The sequence below is a fragment of the Heloderma suspectum genome, chromosome 1, assembly GCF_057233095.1.
Source record: "Heloderma suspectum isolate Gila_16-S chromosome 1, 16-S_ref, whole genome shotgun sequence".
Lineage (NCBI taxonomy): Eukaryota > Metazoa > Chordata > Lepidosauria > Squamata > Helodermatidae > Heloderma > Heloderma suspectum.
Window position 1 is genome coordinate 434,574,898 of NC_139458.1, and position 20,429 is coordinate 434,595,326.

A 20,429-nucleotide genomic window follows, 5' to 3' on the forward strand; every position below is an offset into this window, starting at 1 on the left:
CGACAAAGTGCCCCATGATATCCTGATGAGCAAACTAGCTCGAAGTGGGCTAGATGAAACAACGATCCGGTGGATCCACAGTTGGCTACAGAATCGGACTCAAAGAGTGCTTATCAATGGGACCTTCTCCAACTGGGGAGAGGTAACGAGTGGGGTACCGCAGGGCTCAGTCCTGGGCCCAGTGCTCTTCAACATTTTTATTAATGACTTGGAGGAGGAGGTGCAGGGAATGCTGATCAAATTTGCAGATGACACAAAATTGGGTGGGATAGCTAATACTTTGGAAGACAGAAACAAAATTCAAAGTGATCTTGATAGGCTGGAGCGCTGGGCAGAAAACAACAGAATGGCATTTAATAGGGACAAATGCCAAGTTCTGCACCTAGGAAAAAGAAACCAAATGCACAGTTACAAGATGGGGGATACGTGGCTCAACCACACTACGAGCGAGAAGGATCTTGGAATTGTCGTCGATCACAAGCTGAATATGAGCCAACAATGTGATGTGGCTGCAAAAAAGGCAAATGCTATTTTGGGCTGCATTAATAGAAGCATCGCTTCCAAATCCCGGGAAGTACTAGTTCCCCTCTACTCAGCACTGGTTAGGCCTCATCTGGAGTACTGTGTCCAGTTCTGGGCACCACACTTTAAGAAGGATGCAGACAAGCTGGAGAGGGTTCAAAGGAGGGCAACAAAGATGATCAGGGGACTGGAAACAAAGCCCTATGAAGAGAGACTGAAAGAACTGGGCATGTTTAGCCTTGAGAAGAGAAGACTGAGGGGAGATATGATAGCACTCTTCAAGTACTTGAAAGGTTGTCACAGAGAAGAAGGCCAGGATCTCTTCTTGATCATCCCAGAGTGCAGGACACGGAATAATGGGCTCAAGTTACAGGAAGCCAGATTCCGGCTGAACATCAGGAAAAACTTCCTGAGTGTCAGAGCAATACGGCAATGGAACCAATTACCTGGGGAGGTGGTGGGCTCTCCCACACTGGAGGCCTTTAAGACGAGGCTGGACAGCCATTTGTCAGGGATGCTCTGACTTGGATTCCTGCATTGAGCAGGGGGTTGGACTCGATGGCCTTGTAGGCCCCTTCCAACCCTACTATTCTATGATTCTATGATTCTATAAGGAAGGCTGAGCGCCGAAGAATTGATGCATTCGAACTGTGGTGCTGGAGAAGACTCTTACAAGTCCCCTGGAATGCAAGGAGGTCAAATCAGTCAATCCTAAAGGGAATCAACCCTGACTGCTCATTGGAAGGACAGATACTGAAGCTGAAACTCAAATATTTTGGCCACCTAATGCGAAGAGAAAACTCCCTGGAAAAGACCCTGATGCTGGGAAAGATTGAAGGCAAAAGGAGAAGGGGGCGGCAGAGGATGAGATGGCTAGATAGCATCACCGATGCAATGAAAATGAACTTGAGCACACTCCGGGAGAGAGCGGAGGACAGGAGGGCCTGGCGTGCTATGGTCCATGGGGTCATGAAGAGTCGGACACGACTTAACGACTGAACAACAACATGGGTTCCAGACTTCAGGCAGTCGTTGACTGCAAAGGATTTTCATCGAGGTATTAAAGGCTATCCTTCTGTTTGAAATGATGTTGGTTTGTTCCATTACTTATGAGCCACCAACGATGGGGGTGTGTGTATGCCACTAGCTGTCCTTCCTGAATGGTCAGTGCCCCACTTTTGTCAAACCCATGAATTACAGCTGGAAGTCCTGACTTCGCTCCCATCTGGGTGTGTTTCCTTTCAACTTCAATGTGGTGGTGTACAGAGGCCAACTGCCAAAGCAGTTATCCTTGTTCCAATATTTCTGGCCCTGATTGTACCACAAATGAAGAACGACAATTGTACCAAAAAAAACCTGTATGAAGGAGCCCTGAGTCTCGCTTTCGCCCTCTTGTCATCTTCGTGCATCGTCAGACTGCATAGAAGGAGCAACAGGGTGCATGCCAGCCCTGCCTCCAACAGTCTCTGTGTCTGCCGATGCAACCTCAGACACTCTCACATTGAGCAGGGAGGACCAAAAGGAGAGCCCCAATTCCACGGAGGATTCTAGTGCATTGAGCTGAATGCAATACCATTTTATTGTATGCCACCTTGGAAGGGCGTACTCTAAAAGGCAGCTGGTAAATATTTTCAGTAACTAAACACATAAAGACTTCACCTCAGACCTTCCTGCTCAATGTGGAAAGGTGTAATGCTGTAGCCAGCAGGGATCGGGACTTTGGCGACAGGACCAGCATTTTTAGCCCTGCTCTTGTCTCCATGCCTCAATAGCGCCTCTGTCGGATTCAAAGACTGCTTCAGACTACAGACTGCTTTTTTACACAGACCTAATTTGCCCCCTCTCACTGGCTAGGGTGGGTCTGGGTCAGACGCACAAGTAGTCGTTGCTGCACGTCAGCATCTTGGCCCATCTTAGTTCGCACTGAGACACACCGCTTGAGTATTATGGGTTCTCAACAGTCTTTGGTTGGTCTTAATTTCCAGAGCAGGGGCTGTGTTAATCTGTGGCAGCAAAGCCAAGAGTCTTGTGGCACCTTAAAAGACTGACAGGGTCCATGAAAGCTTATGCCAGAATAAGGGCACAATCCTATGCATGTTTGGACAGAAAAAAAGGCCTACCACTCCCAGCATATCCCAGCCAGCATGGCTGGATGAGTCATGCTGGGAGTGGTAGGCCTTTTTCTGTCTAAACATGCATAGGATTGCACCCTAAATATCTTAAGTCTTTAAGGTGCCACAAGATGTTTTGTGGTTTTTGTCAGCCTTAAGAGATCTTGCCTTGGGGCAACCCACACAGATAGTTATACTCTGATACCTCTAATTACAGAACCCATAATAATATCATTTCACAGTTTGGGACAGAGAGGCCTGCAGGGAAGCCAGCCTCCTGTCAGGCTGCCCCTGACCAGAGCACCTCTTCAGAGCACCTCTTGTTCACTTGTCTTCTGATATAAAAGGGGGGGGGGGACTCGTGTGGGGGCAGAGACTTCTTAGTGGTGACACCCTACCTATGGAATTCTCTCACCAGGGAAGTTCAACTGTGCTTCTTTTTCAGTGCCAGTCCCTTTTTTAAAATGTTTAAAATCCCCCAGGCTTTTAATTCTTAAGCTGTGATGACGATGATGATAAAAATATCGAGCGGTTTATTGTTTTGCATTTATTTTATTCTTATTATTATACATTTATATCCCACCTTTTTTCCTCTTGCAAGGAGCCCAAAATGGTTTACATGGTCCTCCTCCTCTCCATTTTATCCTCACAACAACCCTGTGAGGTAGGTTAGGCTGAAAATCAGTAACTGGGCCAATGTCATTCAGTCATTCATGGCCAAGTGGCAACTAGAACCCGGATCTCCCCAGGCCCATTCCAACACTCTAACCACTACACCACACTAGCTTTATATTGTATTCTTTAAAATATTTGTATTTTATATTTTTAACTGTTCAGTGGCATTTTAAGTTTTTAATTGTAATCCACCCAGAGAACATTAGTTATTAGGAAGATTAGAAATGCAACAAATAAACATTGTTGCTGTTGCTATTATACTGCTGCTAGTTTTATCAGCTGTTTAAAATGTTATTCACTTATCTGTTGTGGCTTGTTTTGGCTGTACTGCGTGAGTTGTCCTAGAATATTATTTTTGAAGGGCTGCAGAGAAATACAGATGAAATAAAGCAGCCCCCATCCTCACCCCACTAAAAACGGCAGGCAAGCCTTTTCGGGCGTAGGCAGGGGTGGAGAGGAATCTTCACCAGTTGGATTTGGGAAACTGCACTGCTGCGAGAAATCCAGGTGAAGCCCTTGCGGGCGGAATGACGGTGAGGACGCTTCACCGGTTGGATGTCAGCTGCACAGCCGCGAGAAATCCAGGCGAAGCCCTGGCAGGCGGAATGACGGAGAGGACGCTTCACCGGTTGGATGTCAGCTGCACAGCCGCGAGAAATCCAGGCGAAGCCCTGGCAGGCAGAATGACGGAGAGGACGCTTCACCGGTTGGATGTCAGCTGCACAGCCGCGAGAAATCCAGGCGAAGCCCTTGCGGGCGGAATGACGGAGAGGACGCTTCACCGGTTGGATGTCAGCTACACAGCCGCGAGAAATCCAGGCGAAGCCCTTGCGGGCGGAATGACGGAGAGGACGCTTCACCGGTTGGATGTCAGCTGCACAGCCGCGAGAAATCCAGGCGAAGCCCTTGCGGGCGGAATGACGGAGAGGACGCTTCACCGGTTGGATGTCAGCTACACAGCCGCGAGAAATCCAGGCGAAGCCCTTGCAGGCGGAATGACGGAGAGGACGCTTCACCGGTTGGATGTCAGCTGCACAGCCGCGAGAAATCCAACCGGTAAAGATAAACCGTATTGAATTTCAGCTCATTGAGCAGCGGCTTTCAAACACCCCAGAACAAAAGGTGGCGCGCCTCGAACACCAGAGGCCCGCGGCGGCAACCCCGGGCCGCCGCCCCCGCCGCCCCAATCCGGGCGGCCATTATTCTAGCCCTCCCCTGAGGTTGTCTGCCGAACTGCCTGTTCGGCACTCCGCACAGCGGCAGACCAGCCCTGCCGCCCGTCTGTTCTCCCTCGTCCCTGCTGCTGTTCCAAGTTTCCCCCGTGGGTGCTTATCCTCCCCCCATTCTCTTTTTTCTCCGCTTTCTTTTAGTCAGGCGCCTCATATAGGCGCCTAATTGGGCCGAGGGCCCCAACCAAGATGGCGGCGGGCGTCATCCTCGCGCGCCACCCGCAGTGAAAGGCCCCTTCCGGCCTTTCCCAAGATGGCGATGCTGGCGGAGCGTGAGTATGAAGCCGGTGGGGACCAGCGAGGCGGGAGGGAGCGGGGGATGCCGGGGAAACCGGGGGAGAGCCGCGCCGGGCGGCCTGTATCGCCTCCCTCGCCGCCGCGGATCACCGCCTGAGCCCATCCAGCCCTGCATTCTGCTTCCAACAGCGGACAGCCACATGCCTCTAGGCAGCCCACGAGCAGGGCGAGAAGCCCTTTATTTCCGCCTAGCTATTCAGTGGTCTGCTGCACTTCGACATGGAGTTACCATTCAGCCATCCTGGTTAATAGTTTTAAAGGGGAGGGGGGCGATCCTTCATCAGAACCTCGAGCGCTGCTGAGCCAGACCAAAAGTCCGTCTAGTCCAGCATCCTGTTTCCAACAGTGGACAGCTAAGTGGACAGCCTCTGGGAAGCCCACAAGCAGGGCGTGGAGGTAGCAGCCCAAGGTGTATATAAGTCTTGTTGTTTGTCTCCCAGCTGCTGATAGGGTGGGCATGGAGGCATGGCCAAAAGAGAGAGGAAATGCATCCCCCCATATACAAATGTATATGTATAGGTGCAAATTTAGAAATACATATAATTTAAATAGGAATGCAGTATATCTTGCCATAGTAGTGAAGCCTGACTTGGTGGCCTGTGTGTCTGCTAATTGTGGATGGGTGACTTCAAGCCCCCACCCTTTTATGGTTCTTAAACTTTAACCAAGACTTGGGACTGGTCAGCCCATCAAACAGAGGACGCCTGCAAATAGAGGACTGACCTCTGCCAGCTATCCAAAATTTACCCTCTGTAAAGCAGGACACCTGAATGCCGTAGCCACTGCTGTTCAGAGGAATACCTCTAAATATGGAGGTTAAGAACATAAAAACCCTGCTGCCTCAGACCAAATGCCCATCTAGTCCAGCATTCTGTTCACACAGTGGCGGACCAGCTGCCCACAGGAAATCCACAAGCAGGATATGAGTGCGACAGCACCCTCTCACCCATGTTCCCCAGCAACGTGTGCATAGGCTCACTGCCTCTGGTACTGGAGGTAGCACACAGCCATCAGGACTAGTAGCCACTGATAGCCTTCTCCTCCAGGAATTTGTCCAGCCCCCTTTTAAAGCCATCCAAACTGGTGGCCATCACTTCTTCCTGTGGTAGCACATTCCACAGTTTAACTATGCGCTGTAAGTACTTCCTTTTATCTGTCCTGAATCTCCCACCAATCAGCTTCATAGGATGACCCCAGGTTCTAGTATTTTGAGAGAGGGAGAAAAATGTCTCCCTATCCACATTCTCCACACCATGCATAATTTTATAGACCTCTATTATGTCTCCCCTGACCCTCCTTTTTTCCAAACTAAACAATCCCAGCTGTTGTAAGCTTCTCTCATAGGGTAGATGCTCCAGCCCCTGGATCATTTTAGTTGCCCTTTTCTGCACCTTTTCCAGCTCTACAATTTCTTTTTTTAGATGTGGTGACCAGAACTGTACACAGCGTTCCAAGTGTGGCCGCACCATAGATTTGTATAGGGGTAGTTTTATTCTCAATCCCTTTTCTAATTATGCCTAATGTGGAGTTTGCATTTTTTACAGCGGCTGCACACTGGGTTGACATCTTCATTGAGCTGTCCACCTCAGCCCCAAGATCTCTTTCCTGGTCAGTCACCGCTAGCTCGGATCTCATCAGGCTACACTTGAAGTTGGGATTTTTCGCCCCAATGTGCATCATTTTACACTTGCTGACACTGAACAGCATTTGCCATTTGGATGCCCATTCTCCCAGTTTGGAGAGATCCTTTTGGAGTGCTTCACAATCCCTTTTTGTTTTAAGCACCCTAAATAATTTGGTGTCATCCGCAAACTTGGCCACTTCACTGCTCACTGCTAATTCCAGATCATTTATGAACAGGTTGAAAAGCATTGGTCCTAATACGGATCCCTGTGAGACCCCGCTATTTACTTCCCTCCATTGGGAGAATTTACCATTTATTCCTGCTTTCCCATTGCTCAGTAGCAAAGCACCTTCTTTGCCTGCCCAAAGTCATAAGAATATAAGAGCCTTTTATCTTGAACAACAGATCCATCTAGTTCAGCATCTTGTTTCCCAGAGTGACTGAAGCAGATGCCTCTGGGAAGAAGTATTTTGGGTGTTTATAAGGGACAGGGCCTTTTTGGTTGTGGTGTCAACCTGGTGGAATGTCTATCCTAGGGAGACCTGCCTCCTACCCACAGCACTTGAGTGGTTTTATGTGCTAAGTTAAGACCTGGCTTTTCAAAGCTGGCTTTGGAGTGAGCTGAAGTGCCTGTTTGATTTTATTCTTCTCTGCTGTTTATCTTTGTGGTTTGCTGTTGTGTAGTTTGTCATGTTTTGATTTTATTGTTACATTTTGGCTTATATTAATGTAATAAGCCACTCAGGTTTCTGTTTGGCAAAGGGTAGGGTAGGGCTTTTTTTCTTACCATCAAGTACTGTCAGTATTACCTGCTCTTCCACTTGGAGATTTGGCAGCTTGAGGTAACTCCAGTGAATAACAGAACTTCTAAAAAAGGCATCCCCCAAATTTCTACAACTTAAAATTAGGGGCATTATAGCTGCTGTGCCAAGATCACTCCCCAGTCAACCAACCCCCTCCCCTTAGTAGGATTTCTGCCAGAAAACTGCTGGCAACTCCCCATCTTTCTGATACAACTCGAGACGTTATATTTATATAAATTAGGGCAGTCTTGTAGTAGCCTGGGTGCCTTAGGCGATCAGGAATTGCATGCAGGCAAGTGAGCAGACTGGCGGAGGAAAGATGTCTTTTTTGGAGAGATTTGGGGAATATATATATATATATATATATATTTAAAAAACTGTGTGTTGCCATTCTTAAACGTTTCTGCTCCCTTCCCAGATCTTTAGAAGTTAAGGCTCTGGGCAGGAAGGGGAGATGTCTCGTGCGTGCGTGCATGTGTACACATAGACTCACAAAATGCTAAAACACACCAGGGATTGCCATCCTGAGCCACTGTGGAATATCAAAACCTTTAACACAGTGTTAAGTATGTTTAATTATAGCAATAAAATTAAAAAGAAGTGTCCCATGCTTGTCAGTCAGCCAGCCTGCTGCCTTTGAACATCTGGGCATAGAACTGAGTTCTTTTAAAGTGACTTGTGTGAGAAATTTAAGTGGATTTTAGTCCTCCCATTTGAAGCATGGAATTTAAAAGTGCTTAAGTTTGGCCGGATCATCCCTTCTCCCCACTCCCCCCCCCCTTTTTTTCTTGATAATTGAATATCCAGAGTATCTTTGAGGGAACTGGGCCACAGTGTGGCTTTAACTATGTACATCTGGGTTTTCAAATTCACCTTCTTCCCTCAAGGAGTTGGGGACTGAGTCACTCCCTGCTAAGGTTCTCTGATTCTTATCCTCATGCCTTTATGAATATTACAGACAGTATTCTGTAGATGAAATTAACCTTTGTGCACACCTCTCTTGTAGCACGTCGCAGGCAGAAATGGTCTGTGGATCCCCGGAACAGTGCTTGGAGTAAAGATGAATCGAAATTTGGCCAGAAGATGTTGGAAAAAATGGGATGGTCAAAAGGCAAGGTAAATCTGCATAACAAATTATTGGTTCACAACTGTGTATGTATATGTGAGGGTAGGTAGGGAGGTAGATACTATATCTGTGTGTCCCTGTGAGTGAGATAGTGACAGGGTTCACACAATACGGCAATGCACTCTCAAGGTTGAACCGTGGATTGCTCCATGAACCGTGGAACCCAGCCACACTAACAAACCATGGTTTGTTAACCATGAGCAATGCCACAGTTCACAACCCAATGACAAACCATGGGTTCTCTGTGTGTGTTGTTTGTGGTTACAAACTATAGTTGTTAGCACGGCTGGGTTCACACAACAACTCATAGTTCAATGACAACCCCTCTGGGTTAACCATTTAACTATGAAATAAAGGCTTCCTGGTTTTCCAATGTGGACAAAATGGGAAACTGTGGTTAACTGAAGACTTATGAAGCCCAGGTTGATTGTCCAAACTCTGAGTGAGTGAGTGTGTGTGTGTGTGTGTGTGTGTGTGAGAGAGAGAGAGAGAGAGGGAATGGAGGGGGGAGAGAGAGTGATAGGGGGATCTGCATCTTGAAATTGACATCACTGTTATCCTAGGGGTAGGGTGTTGCCAACTTTTTTTCTGGCAGAGCTCCTATGTTACTGACAGTTGCATGGCATGACAGGCGAAAATGCTACCCGGGAAGCTTTCCCAAACATTGCACGTCCGTGCCAGCAAAACGTACCTGTTGCAGCTACCATCTAGATCGGTCTTCCCCAACGTGGTGCCCTTCAGATGTGTTGGACTACAATTCCCATAGCTGTAGACATCCAGAGGGCACCAGATTGGGGAAGGCTGATCTAGAGCATCCTTGGCAGGTTATTCTTCCAGCTTTTCCCTTGAAATCTCCAAGGCAAGACATCTAGCAGCCTCTCTCTGCATCTTAGATAAATATAATAAATATTTTTTAAAATCAGGTAGTTAAATCAACTTCTTATGTGGCTGAATGACACTTGTGTATAAGGAGTCCTTTCCAACACCACGTGTTAATCGGTGGAATACGGGTCTGTTTGTGCAACGTGCACATGGCCACTTTTTCTGCCATGGCAACAACTAGGTTTACTTCTGCCTTTGATTTATTCACACACTGAAGGAGTGAATCGAAAGTTGAAGATTCGGCTCTTCCAGACTCGATTCTCTTTGCTCCTAGGGCCACCGGTAGATTAAAAGACGTGTTGCTCTTTCCAGTTGATGGATTTTACACTTCTGAGAAGACTTATTTGAGGGCCAGAAAAACACTGTCTTTATTAAGGCTCACCAATGTTCACAAAGAGTATGTAAGCCTTGTTCTGTTGAAAAATCAACTTGAGGAAGAACAAAACATATTGCATAGAGCTCTGTCCTCAGCTTCCTATGTTCAATTTATTATTTATTTAAACTTTCCTTTGCTGTGTTCAAGGTTACTAACAGCACAGACATTGCTGAAAGAAGCAATTGGAACAAATTGAGATGAAACGATTATGACAAACTTATAACGCGATACATTCCCCTTTCGGGAGCAGTTCTGGATCCTCGTTAGGATCCTCTTCCTTAGCTGGGCTAGCCATTGCCAACAATGGGAGACCCCACCACACTTCTCGTGAAGTTATTGGAACCTTTGCTTCTTTCTGCCTCCCCCGTGAGAATTTTTGACAGGCTGCCCAGCAGCAGAACCTGAGAAACACTTCACCCCAGTATTCTGTGAAATGGTGTAGTGCCACTTTAAGAAGCATAGCCTGGCACCCTGTGTAAAGATGAGCCTCAAGGGCTTGGAGTGGGAGAAGAGGCCAAAATAAGGAGATCTTGCCATTAGCATCTGGTCACATCGGTTGGTTGGGAGCTAGGCATGCATACACGCCCGTCAAAGAGATTATGCAATCCCTCCAAGGTCCTGCATAATTGGTGATAAGGGTGATGGCCAAGCAGTGACGCCCACCGTGGGGCGCTGTACTCCAGAGGATGCTGCCTTGATTAGATTTAGCCCGTCCTGAGTAAGGTCTGGGAAAGGGAATCTGCCCTGTGGAGTTCTGCTGATCGAAGTGACTAGGTCGGCCTTTGGTCTGGTCCAGCAGGGCTCTTCTTACATTAGTCTAGAATGGCTGACTTCCACCTCCAGTTCACTCCTTCGGCACACAAATAAAATCAAGAGGCCCCGGCAGAAAGATCCATCAATTGCTTTTTTGTGCAAACGGGTGGTTTCCCTCAGAACAAAAACCCTGCGATAACAGCCTGAGCTGGCAACCTCTGCATTCCATTGAGGTTAATAGGCCTTAAAGGTGTGCCCCAACATGGAGTAGCTGCAGTAGTGCTGGTCACTTTTAAAGAGTTAAATTGGGTTGCCCTAGTACTGCAGAGCACACGGATGGAAAGCACAATCTGGCCCCGTCTATTGGCCAGGGGGCCAGGGGCCCCTGGGAGGCTGCACCCCTCGCCTCCCAGCAAGAAGATCACGGTGAGGGGGAGACCAGCTTGGTTCATCCCTTGGCCAGAGAAGGAGCAGCTGCAGGGATCTTGCGTCCCCACTGCCTGCCAGGAAGGGCGGTCTGCTTCAGCTCCCTGTTGCCCCTGGGGCTACAGGACCAAAGGAACGCATCCTCTGCCCCATCCACTAGCCAGGACACTAAGGACTGCTGGCTTGTATTTGTATATGTGCCCTTTCGTGTTTTTAAAAAATTATTACAACCTGTTTTGATCTACCTCGAGAATCATTCCACTGGAAGGCGGGGTATAACTCCTGAAAATAAATAAATTGGCAGCCTGCAGCATCCCAGCATTAAACAAGGTTCACCCGGGCTGGTTTTTACAGCTTGCCTTCTGTTTCTGCTTAGGGCCTTGGGGCTCAGGAGCAAGGCAACACGGAGCACATCAAGGTCCAGTTGAAGAACAACACTCTGGGCTTAGGAGCGTCCGTCAGCCATGAGGTGAGTGAAGCAAATGGAAATGAAGCCCGCATCTTCCCATTCAGAGTAGCAGTTCAGGCATATCAATATCAGGATTTCAAAAAGCAACAACAAAATCTGTGCTAAAATGTGATTTTCAGTGCTCTGCAGAGCTCCTTCCTTGACTTTTTAAGAAGTGGTGTCAACCATGCAAATTAACAGATATGCAGTTGAGCTTAATTTGCTTTGGAAGATCACAGAAAGTGGCTATTTTTGTTTGGGCTTTGCATAAAAGTCTGGTTTTGGAGTGAATGCTGCAGTCTCCATTGCTTGCAGTCAGATCATATTGCTCGTGTCCCAGTACTGGGGAAAAGGCGAGGTATAAATAAATATAATAATAATAACAACAGCAGCAACTAGTAAGGCACCAGCTCAGTTCAAACATTACACCAATCCAAGGTTAAAATAAAGGAACTATGGTTTGGTTGGATGTGTGAATTGACAAATTGTGGTTTGCGATCAGCTGGCAAACCAGCATTCAAAACCATGATTTAAAATGGGTTTGCTAACTATGGTTTGTTCGAACTTACAAACCACAATTACTTCTTGAGCCAAGCCTTCAGAGGCTCTGGTACCATGGAGACAGGCGTGAACTTACGAAGCTGAGCAGTCTAGAAATGAAAGCAGTTCTGAATCACGGTTTGGCTGCTGTACATTTGGGAGCTCAAACAATGGTTTGGGTTCTAAACTTCAGTTAATGCAAACCATGGCTTGGTTCTGAATCTGGGCCATTACAATACCTGGAAGTGCTAAACATAAAATGACTAGTACTAAAAATGAGTTATCCAGATAATAGATTTTTGTCCTTTTCTCCCTATTTCCTCCTCTTCTTTTGTTGTCTCCTGACCCATCGGTCATAATTTAGATTGTAAGCCTTCTGTTTGTGTGATATTTGCAGGACAACTGGATTGCCCATCAGGATGACTTCAACCAGCTTCTGGCAGATCTGAATGACTGCCATGGACAAGACGCCCCAGGTAAAGGAGTAAGCCATGCAAAGGCCACTGGCCGTGGACATTACCTGTCAATCCACTACTAACGATGCTCTTAATGATGTGAAATTCCTCCTCTTGGCCACATGAGGGCACTACAGGCACTTGTGTGGCAGGCAGTATGGTTAAGCGCAAAACCATCAGAAACATCAGGTCAGACTATAGAGACGCAGGACATTTTTGTCAGATCTCCCTAGACATTTTTAAACCAGCTGCAAGAGGGAATTTTTATTTATTTATTTATTTATTGCATTTCTGTGCCGCCCCATAGCCGAAGCTATCTGGGCAGTTTACAGAAGTTAAATGTTCTAAAATGGATTGGATCTAGGTGGATGGGCATCAATCCTTTCCCCTTGAACTGTTTTCCCCAACTCTGCTGCTTTTTGCATCTGCTTTTAAGCTTTAAAAGGTGTTGGGTGATTAAAAAATATGTATTTAAAAGTATTTTGGGGCTACGCCCTCACAAAGCAATGTACAAGACCTGTGACAAGGTACAATATAAATATATAAAAACAGAAACGTACACAATACTTGGCCAGAACTGTACACAAGTTGTGGTCTCGATTAAAGGTGGCATTGACAAGGATATCTTCAAGGCCCGTTATTCTATTTATTTGCAGTATTTCTAGGCCGCCTTTCAGGGCAGGAGGCCTTTATTTTTACAACCATAAAAACTCATAATTAAAAAAACTGATACAGTAATGAAACAGCCAACATTCATAAAAACAACAAACCTAAAAACATCAGCATAAAACATCTGGCCTAGACAGTACTAAAAGCCTACCACACAATTGCAACTAAGCCCAGAACAGTCTAGTAAAACATGATCAGGGGGCCAGAATAAACGAGTAAGTCTGCAGGGCCTCCCCAAAACTTGCCAGTGATGGGGCCTGATGGACCCCCATCTAAAGCCAAGTACTGAAGAGGCCAGGTGTAACTCCATTTGAAGGGAGTTCCACAGTGTTGGGGCCACTATCGAGGAGGCCCTGCCTCACGTGCACACCAGACTATCTGATTATAAGTCTCCTGCAGCTTGTCTGTTTTGCCCATAATCTCCTCTAAGGTTTACAAAATGGGCAACTGAAGGCCTCTTTGCACAACTTGTTTCCCCGTGTACCCTGTAGATGTTTTAGGTGTGCAGCTAAAATAGTAAAATGTGAATGGCACCAGCAGATGTTTGAGAACTTGTCTGTTGTGCGGGTGCACTCACTGGAGGGCTGGTTTGCTCAGCTGCAGCTTCCTGCTGAGTGGCAAACCAGGTTTGCTGCTGTAGAATGTGTGGAGTAGCTCTGAAGTTACCAGAACAGTGGTGGAGAAGATGAATCCTCCCATATGTGCCTGCCTGCACCCTAAGATCATCCTCAAGCATCCTTCTCTGGGAGCCCCCATCAAAGGAAGTGAGGCAGGTGGCTACCAGGAAGAGGGCCTTTTTTGCTGTGGCACCCCAGCTATGGAATGAGCTCCCAGTAAGGTTCGCCTGGCGCCTACATGGTACTCCTTCCGGCACCAGGTGAAGACCTTTTTATTCTTTCAGTGTCTGAGCATTTGAGCTTCCTAATCTCTTAGCACTGGTGTTTGAAATCTCTGCATTGCTGCTAGGTTTTATTCTGCTTGTACTGTTACACTGTGGTTTTAAGCTTTCATATTTTATATTGTTTTATGCGGCACTCCGTGGTTTTAACTTTTGTGAACCACCCAGAGAGCTTCAGCTATTGGGCAGTAGAGAAATTAAGTAAATAAATAAATCCTAGTCCATAGGAATTAACATTTGAAGCGTTTTGCTTAGAGCCAAAAGCTGATCAAGGAGCAAGATGGGGCCAAAGGTCTTGAGTGATGTGGAGAGCATAACTCAGGAAATGCTTTGCTTTGTCCTTAAGATGTCTCAACATTCAGACACAGAGAGCAGTTGCATCTGCTAAGTAGCAGGCAAACTGTGCGGAGATCAAGGATGGGATGCCTCCTCATCGGCCATGCTGGCTAGGGCTGATGAGAGTTGTAGTCCAGCAACCTCTGGAGGGCCACATGCTCCCCACCCTTGGTGTAGATCATCACCTGTGATGATTGCAGGTGATGTTTCTGATGGCATCTGAAGGCTTCTTGATGGGCTTTGTGAGAGATCGTCCCGCACTGTGACCACTCTGTATGGGTCGTGTTGCGTTTCCTAAGCGTGACCTCCTTCTGCAGAGGAGCCTGCTCATCTTGGATCAGCCCTCAAAACACAGGCTGTGCTGCATGGTGCTGGCAGGCAGCCGGCAGGGTTTAGATGCACCAGCATTCTTTACACAGCCGCAGCGCTGATACTGGAGGCGGGTGTCTGGGGCTTGAGGGTTCCTTCATAGGTGTGGGGTGAATCAAAGGAAGAGCAGCAGTTTAATCTCTACCAAAATGGCCGTATGAACAGTATGGGAAGTTTAAATACCCTGCTGCTGAAGTTAAGATGGGAGTAAGCTACCGTTGTTTGAAACAGTCAGGGAGAATGCACCTTGAAAGCAAGAAATGTGGGGAGGTTCCCCGGGATCAGAATCCCACATAGTCCTGCAGAAGCAACAGGACAATGCGGGCATTTGCCCCATGCAACAGCATCTCCATAGCTCGGTGGTAGAGCCCCTGCTTTGCATGCAGAAGGTCCTGGGTTCGATTCCTGGCATCTCCATGTAGGGCTGGAAAAATTCCTGCCTGAAACCACTGGAGAGCCAGTCAGTGTCAGCAATACTGGGCTAGAAGGACTGCCGGTCCTTACCCGATCCCGTGTTTGTGTTTCAGAAGCCGCATCCGGAGAGGAAAAGAAAGTATTTAGCCTTGAGGAGAAATCCAAGACCTCCAGGAAACGGGTTCATTATGTGAAATTTGCCAAAGGTAAGGCAGCGACAAAACCAAAAACCAGGTTGGCAGCATAGCGTCTGGGTTCTTTAACTCTTGTCAATCGGCTGATGTGGCTTTTCCAACATGGTTGATTGCTTGGGCTCACTAGTATGCTTGAGCTAGATTTCGTCAGCAAAGCTTGCTCTTTTCGAGTCTGCCATGTTCATTTTACGTGCTATGGAAATATCTCAGACAATTCTCCAGTAGCTAAAGTTGTTGTTGTTTATTCGTTCAGTCGCTTCCGACTCTTCGTGACTTCATGGACCAGCCCACGCCGGAGCTTCCTGTCGGCTGTCACCACCCCCAGCTCCCCCAAGGTCGAGTCCGTCACCTCCAGAATATCATCCATCCATCTGGCCCTTGGTCGGCCCCTCTTCCTTTGGCCTTCCACTTTCCCTAGCATCAGCATCTTCTCCAGGGTATCCTGTCTTCTCATTATGTGGCCAAAGTACTTCAGTTTGGCCTTTAATATCATTCCCTCAAGTGAGCAGTCTGGCTTGATTTCCTGGAGGATGGACTGGTTTGATCTTCTTGCAGTCCAAGGCACTCTCAGAATTTTCCTCCGGCACCACAGTTCAAAAGCATCTATCTTCATTCGCTCAGCCTTCCTTATGGTCCAGCTCTCGCAGCCATAGGTTACTACGGGGAATACCATTGCTTTAACTATGCGAACCTTTGTTGTCAGTGTGATGTCTCTGCTCTTCACTATTTTATCAAGATTTGTCATTGCTCTCCTCCCAAGAAGTAAACGTCTTCTGATTTCCTGGCTGCAGTCAGCGTCTGCAGTAATCTTTGCACCTAGAAAGACAAAAGTCTGTCACTGCCTCCACGTTTTCTCCCTCTGTTTGCCAGTTATCAATCAAGCTGGTTGCCATAATCTTGGTTTTTTTGAGGTTTAACTGCAACCCAGCTTTTGCACTTTCTTCTTTCACCTTCGTCATGAGGTTCCTCAGCTCCTCCTCACTTTCAGCCATCAAAGTGGTATCATCTGCATTTCTGAGATGGTTAATGTTTCTTCCAGCGATTTTAACTCCAGCCTTGGCTTCATCAAGCCCAGCACGATATGTCCTGCGTACAGGTTGAATAAGTAGGGTGAGAGTATACAACCCTGCTGTATTCCTTTCCCAATCTTAAACCAGTCTGTTGATCCGTGGTCTGTTCTTACCGTTGCTACTTGGTCATTATACAGATTCCTCAGGAGGCAGACAAGATGACTTGGTATCCCCATACCACCAAGAACTTGCCACAATTTGTTACAATCCACACAGTCAAAGGCTTTAGAATAGTGAATAAAACAGAAAGAGATGTTTTTCTGAAACTCCCTGGCTTTCTCCATTATCCCGCGGATATTGGCAATTTGGTCTCTAGTTCCTCTGCCTTTTCTAAACCCAGCTTGTACATCTGGCAATTCTCGTTCCATGAATTGCTGGAGTCTACCTTGCAAGATCTTGAGCATTACCTTACTGGCATGTGAAATAAGTGCCACTGTTCGATAGTTTGAACATTCTTTGGTGCTTCCCTTTTTTGGTATGGGGATATAAGTTGATCTTTTCCAATCTGTTGGCCATTCTTGTGTTTTCCAAATTTGCTGGCATATGGCATGCATCACCTTGACAGCATCATCTTGCAAGATTTTAAACAGTTCAGTTGGGATACCGTCATCTCCTGCTGCCTTGTTATTAGCAATGCTTCTTAAGGCCCATTCCACCTCACTCTTCAGGATGTCTGGCTCTAGCTCACTGACCACACCGTCAAATCTATCCCCGATATTGTTATCCTTCCTATACAGATCTTCCGTATATTCTTGCCACCTTTTCTTGCTCTCTTCTGCTTCTTAGGTCCTTGCCATCTTTGTTTTTGATCATACCCATTTTTGCCTGGAATTTACCTCCGATGTTTCTGATTTTCTGGAAGAGGTCTCTTGTCCTTCCTGTTCTATTATCTTCTTCTGCTTCCGCGCATTGCTTGTTTAAAAATAATTCCTGATCTCTTCTGGCTAATCTCTGGAATTTTGCATTTAATTGGGCATATGTCCCCCTATCACTGTTGCCTTTTGCTTTCCTTCTTTCTTGGGCTGCTTCCAGTGTCTCAGCAGACAGCCATCTTGCCTTCTTGGTTTTCTTTTTCTTTGGGACATTTTTTCTTGCCGCCTCCTGAACAATGTTGCAAACTTCTGTCCATAGTTCTTCCGGGACCCTATCTACTAAATCTAGTCCCTTAAATCTGTTCTTCACCTCCACTGCATATTCATGAGGAATATTCGTGAGCTCATATCTAACTGCTCTGTGGGTCTTCGCTATTCTCTTTCGTCTGATTCTAAATTGTGCAATAAGAAGTTCGTGATCTGAACTACAGTCAGCTTCAGGTCTTGTTTTTACCGCCTGCATAGATGTCCGCCACCTTTGGCTACAAAGGATGTAGTCAATCTGATTTCGGTGTCGACTGTCTGGTGAAGTCCATGTATAAAGTCGTCTCTTAGGTTGTTGGAAGAGAGTGTTTGTTATGCACAGTGAGTTGTCTTGGCAAAATTCTATCAGCCTATGTCCTGCTTCATTTTGTTCTCCCAGACCATGCTTGCCTGTAATTCCAGGTGTCGTTTGACTACCCACCTTAGTATTCCAGTCTCCTGTAATGAAAATAACATCTTTTTTTTGGCGTACTATCCAGTAGGTGCTGCAGATCCTCATAGAACCGATCTACTTCTGCTTTTTCAGAAAAAAAGCTTTCTGCTTTTTTTGTGTGTGTGGTTGGGGTGTATATTTGGATCACTGTGATGTTAAATGACATACCCTGAATTCGAATTGAGATCATTCTATCGTTTTTTGGATTGTATCCAAGCACTGCTTTAGCCACTTTATTATTAATTATGAAGGCTACTCCATTTCTTCTGTGGTCCTCTTGTCCACAGTAGTAGATCTGGTGGTCATTTGATGTGAAGTGGCTCATTCCGGTCCATTTCAGTTCACTGACACCCAAAATGTCTATATTTAATCTTGACATCTCCCCAATAACCACATCCAATTTGCCCTGGCTCGTAGATCTTACATTCCAGGTTCCTATGGTGTGTTGATGTTTAGAACATCGGATTCATCATTCACCACCAGCACCATCGGCTGCTAGCCATCCTTTTGGCTTTGAGCTAGCTGCGTCATCACATCTGGGGCTAGTTGAACTTATCCTCTGTTCCTCCCCAGTAGCATTTTGACCATCCTCCGACTTGGGAGTCCTATCTTCCGATGGTATACCGACATATCTCTGGTTGTACTGATCCATTTAGTTTTCATGGCAAGAATACTGGGGTGGGTTGCTGTTTCCTTCCCCAGGGATTGTATTTAGTCTGACCTCTCTGCCATGACCTTCCCGTCTTGGGTGTCCCTTCACGGTTTAGCTCATGACGTCACTGAGGTGCTCAAGCTCCAGCACCACAACAAGGTAACCATCTCCTTTGCTGAAGAGTAGCTAAAGTATGTGAGCTAAAATATTTTTTTAGGGGGAAAAAGAGTTCAATAAGCAAATTTATTGTGTTTTTAAATGTTATTTTCAAGCAAATTGAAAACATAACTTGAATGTTTTAACTGGAAAACTTGTCAGGGTTTAGAAGACATGTTAATTCAATAGTATATGTGTCCCTTATATTTTTACATTTTAAGGGTAAAATGAAGATGCCAGAAACTGTTAACCTACTAAGAGAGCAATCCTATGGCCCTTAGACAGCGTCTGGGGGGCCATAGAATTTTTCGGATCCCTGGATCCGAGGTTGGAGTCAGTGCTCCGACGTCGGACCCAGGAGTCCGAGCTCCCCACCCCTCACAGCCAGTGCAGAGAGAACTGTGCAGCTGCCTCTACGGGGTCACAAACGAAAGCTCAGAGAGGAGAGAAAGGGGACAGTTGTGTGGGTGGGGAGGGGAGGGGAGGGGACGGGACTGGAGAAGCGGGGATGCAAGCTGTCACCAGCCTCCTTCCTTCCCCCTCCGCAGAGCCCTAGCTAGACGGGCGAAAACGCCCGTTAAACGCAGAGCAAGGGAACTGCGGAGGAGACAATTGCCTCTGTTTCTCCTGCTCTGCACAGGATGCCCATCAGCCTCCAAGTTTGGAGGCTGACGGGCATCCAGATAGAATGGCGCCCTGAAGAGGTGTGTGTTAGATACGTATATAGACATTGCCTAGGTAAAGTCGTCTTGAAAGACATTGAGTTACAACTCTGAAACTGCGCAGTTTAACTGATTAAATAAATACACAGAATATGCATTTATTTATTAGATTTCTATACTGCCCAACAGCTGAAGCTTTGTCTCCGACTTTGGAAGGGGGAATCCAAGTAATCCTATTGTCCCTGGGATGCCCGCCGAAGGCCCATGGGATTGCACTCTTAATGTGGTTGTTTGGTATTTTATTTGAATCCATTGTAAAGCTGACCCAGGAAAAATGCTTTTGAAGGGGTTAATACATAGATATAGATATCTCTTAACAGTGGGTAAATAAACATGTTTCTAGCCCTCAAGGCTGAGAAGATAGACTTACAAGTGAATGGGGAAAAGCCTGAGGAAATCTCAAAAACTGGAGTGGGGCTGGTAAAAATTTCCAGTCAGATGCTGTCCAGGACATAGAAGCTCTGATAGTAATTTGCCCCTTTTCTATACACATTAAATTGTGCAAAACAGTCGTAGATAGATCGGTGTAAATATTCAGATGTGCTTAATTTGCACACTTGATATAGGCTGAAAGAGGTTGCAGAATCCAGCAGGGATTTCTTTTGCTTAAGCCCCATTGAAATAAGTAGGAACTGCACGAGGGTGTTACTGTCTGTCTTGGTGGAGAAACTTTTTTTTTAATCTCACTTGTCTTCAGCACAGACTACTCCCTGCCTACTTATTCCCAAGATGGCAGCTAATTGTTCCTTTCTCTTTGCCCCTCTCCCCAGGCAAAGATCTCTCTTCCCGAAGTGAAGATGATCTGTCCTGCATTTTTGGGAAACGCCAGATCAAGAAAAGGCAGGTATGTGATTCATTTGATCTTGTCCTCTCATGGAGGCACCCATTCTTGTTAATGGCATTTCCATGCATGTAAAACTCACATTGAGGCTAGGAGTGAAAGCCAAGCGCGGCCACCAAAATATAAAACCCCTCTTTCGAACCTCAGTTTTCTGCTCCAACATCCATTTCACAGAAGACAAACTGATGAGGCTCAGAGGTAAGTAACTTACAGTGTAAGTTCTCAAAGGTGTAGGGAGCATTTCCTTGATAATGGAGTTTGAAATATTCTTG

General features: G+C 46.4%; 1 protein-coding gene across 5 annotated transcripts in view; it reads left to right on the forward strand.

The window, feature by feature from the left end:
* Window positions 1–4,780: 4,780 nt before the first annotated feature.
* Window positions 4,781–20,429, forward strand: part of PINX1 (PIN2 (TERF1) interacting telomerase inhibitor 1) — a 63,555-nt gene continuing 47,906 nt past the window's right edge. For 2 of the 5 annotated variants that reach the window (XM_084829381.1, XM_084829383.1), the window contains exons 1-6: window positions 4,781–4,809; window positions 8,268–8,377; window positions 11,201–11,293; window positions 12,210–12,288; window positions 15,067–15,159; window positions 20,087–20,160. In XM_084829381.1, coding sequence (XP_084685507.1) covers window positions 4,791–4,809; window positions 8,268–8,377; window positions 11,201–11,293; window positions 12,210–12,288; window positions 15,067–15,159; window positions 20,087–20,160 — 468 coding nt within the window. In that variant the 5' untranslated portion in view covers window positions 4,781–4,790. Of the gene's footprint in view, window positions 5,244–6,265; window positions 6,443–8,267; window positions 8,378–11,200; window positions 11,294–12,209; window positions 12,289–15,066; window positions 15,160–20,086; window positions 20,161–20,429 lie in introns of those variants that run through there. The other 3 variants (XM_084829382.1, XM_084829380.1, XM_084829379.1) reach the window with 3 other exon arrangements.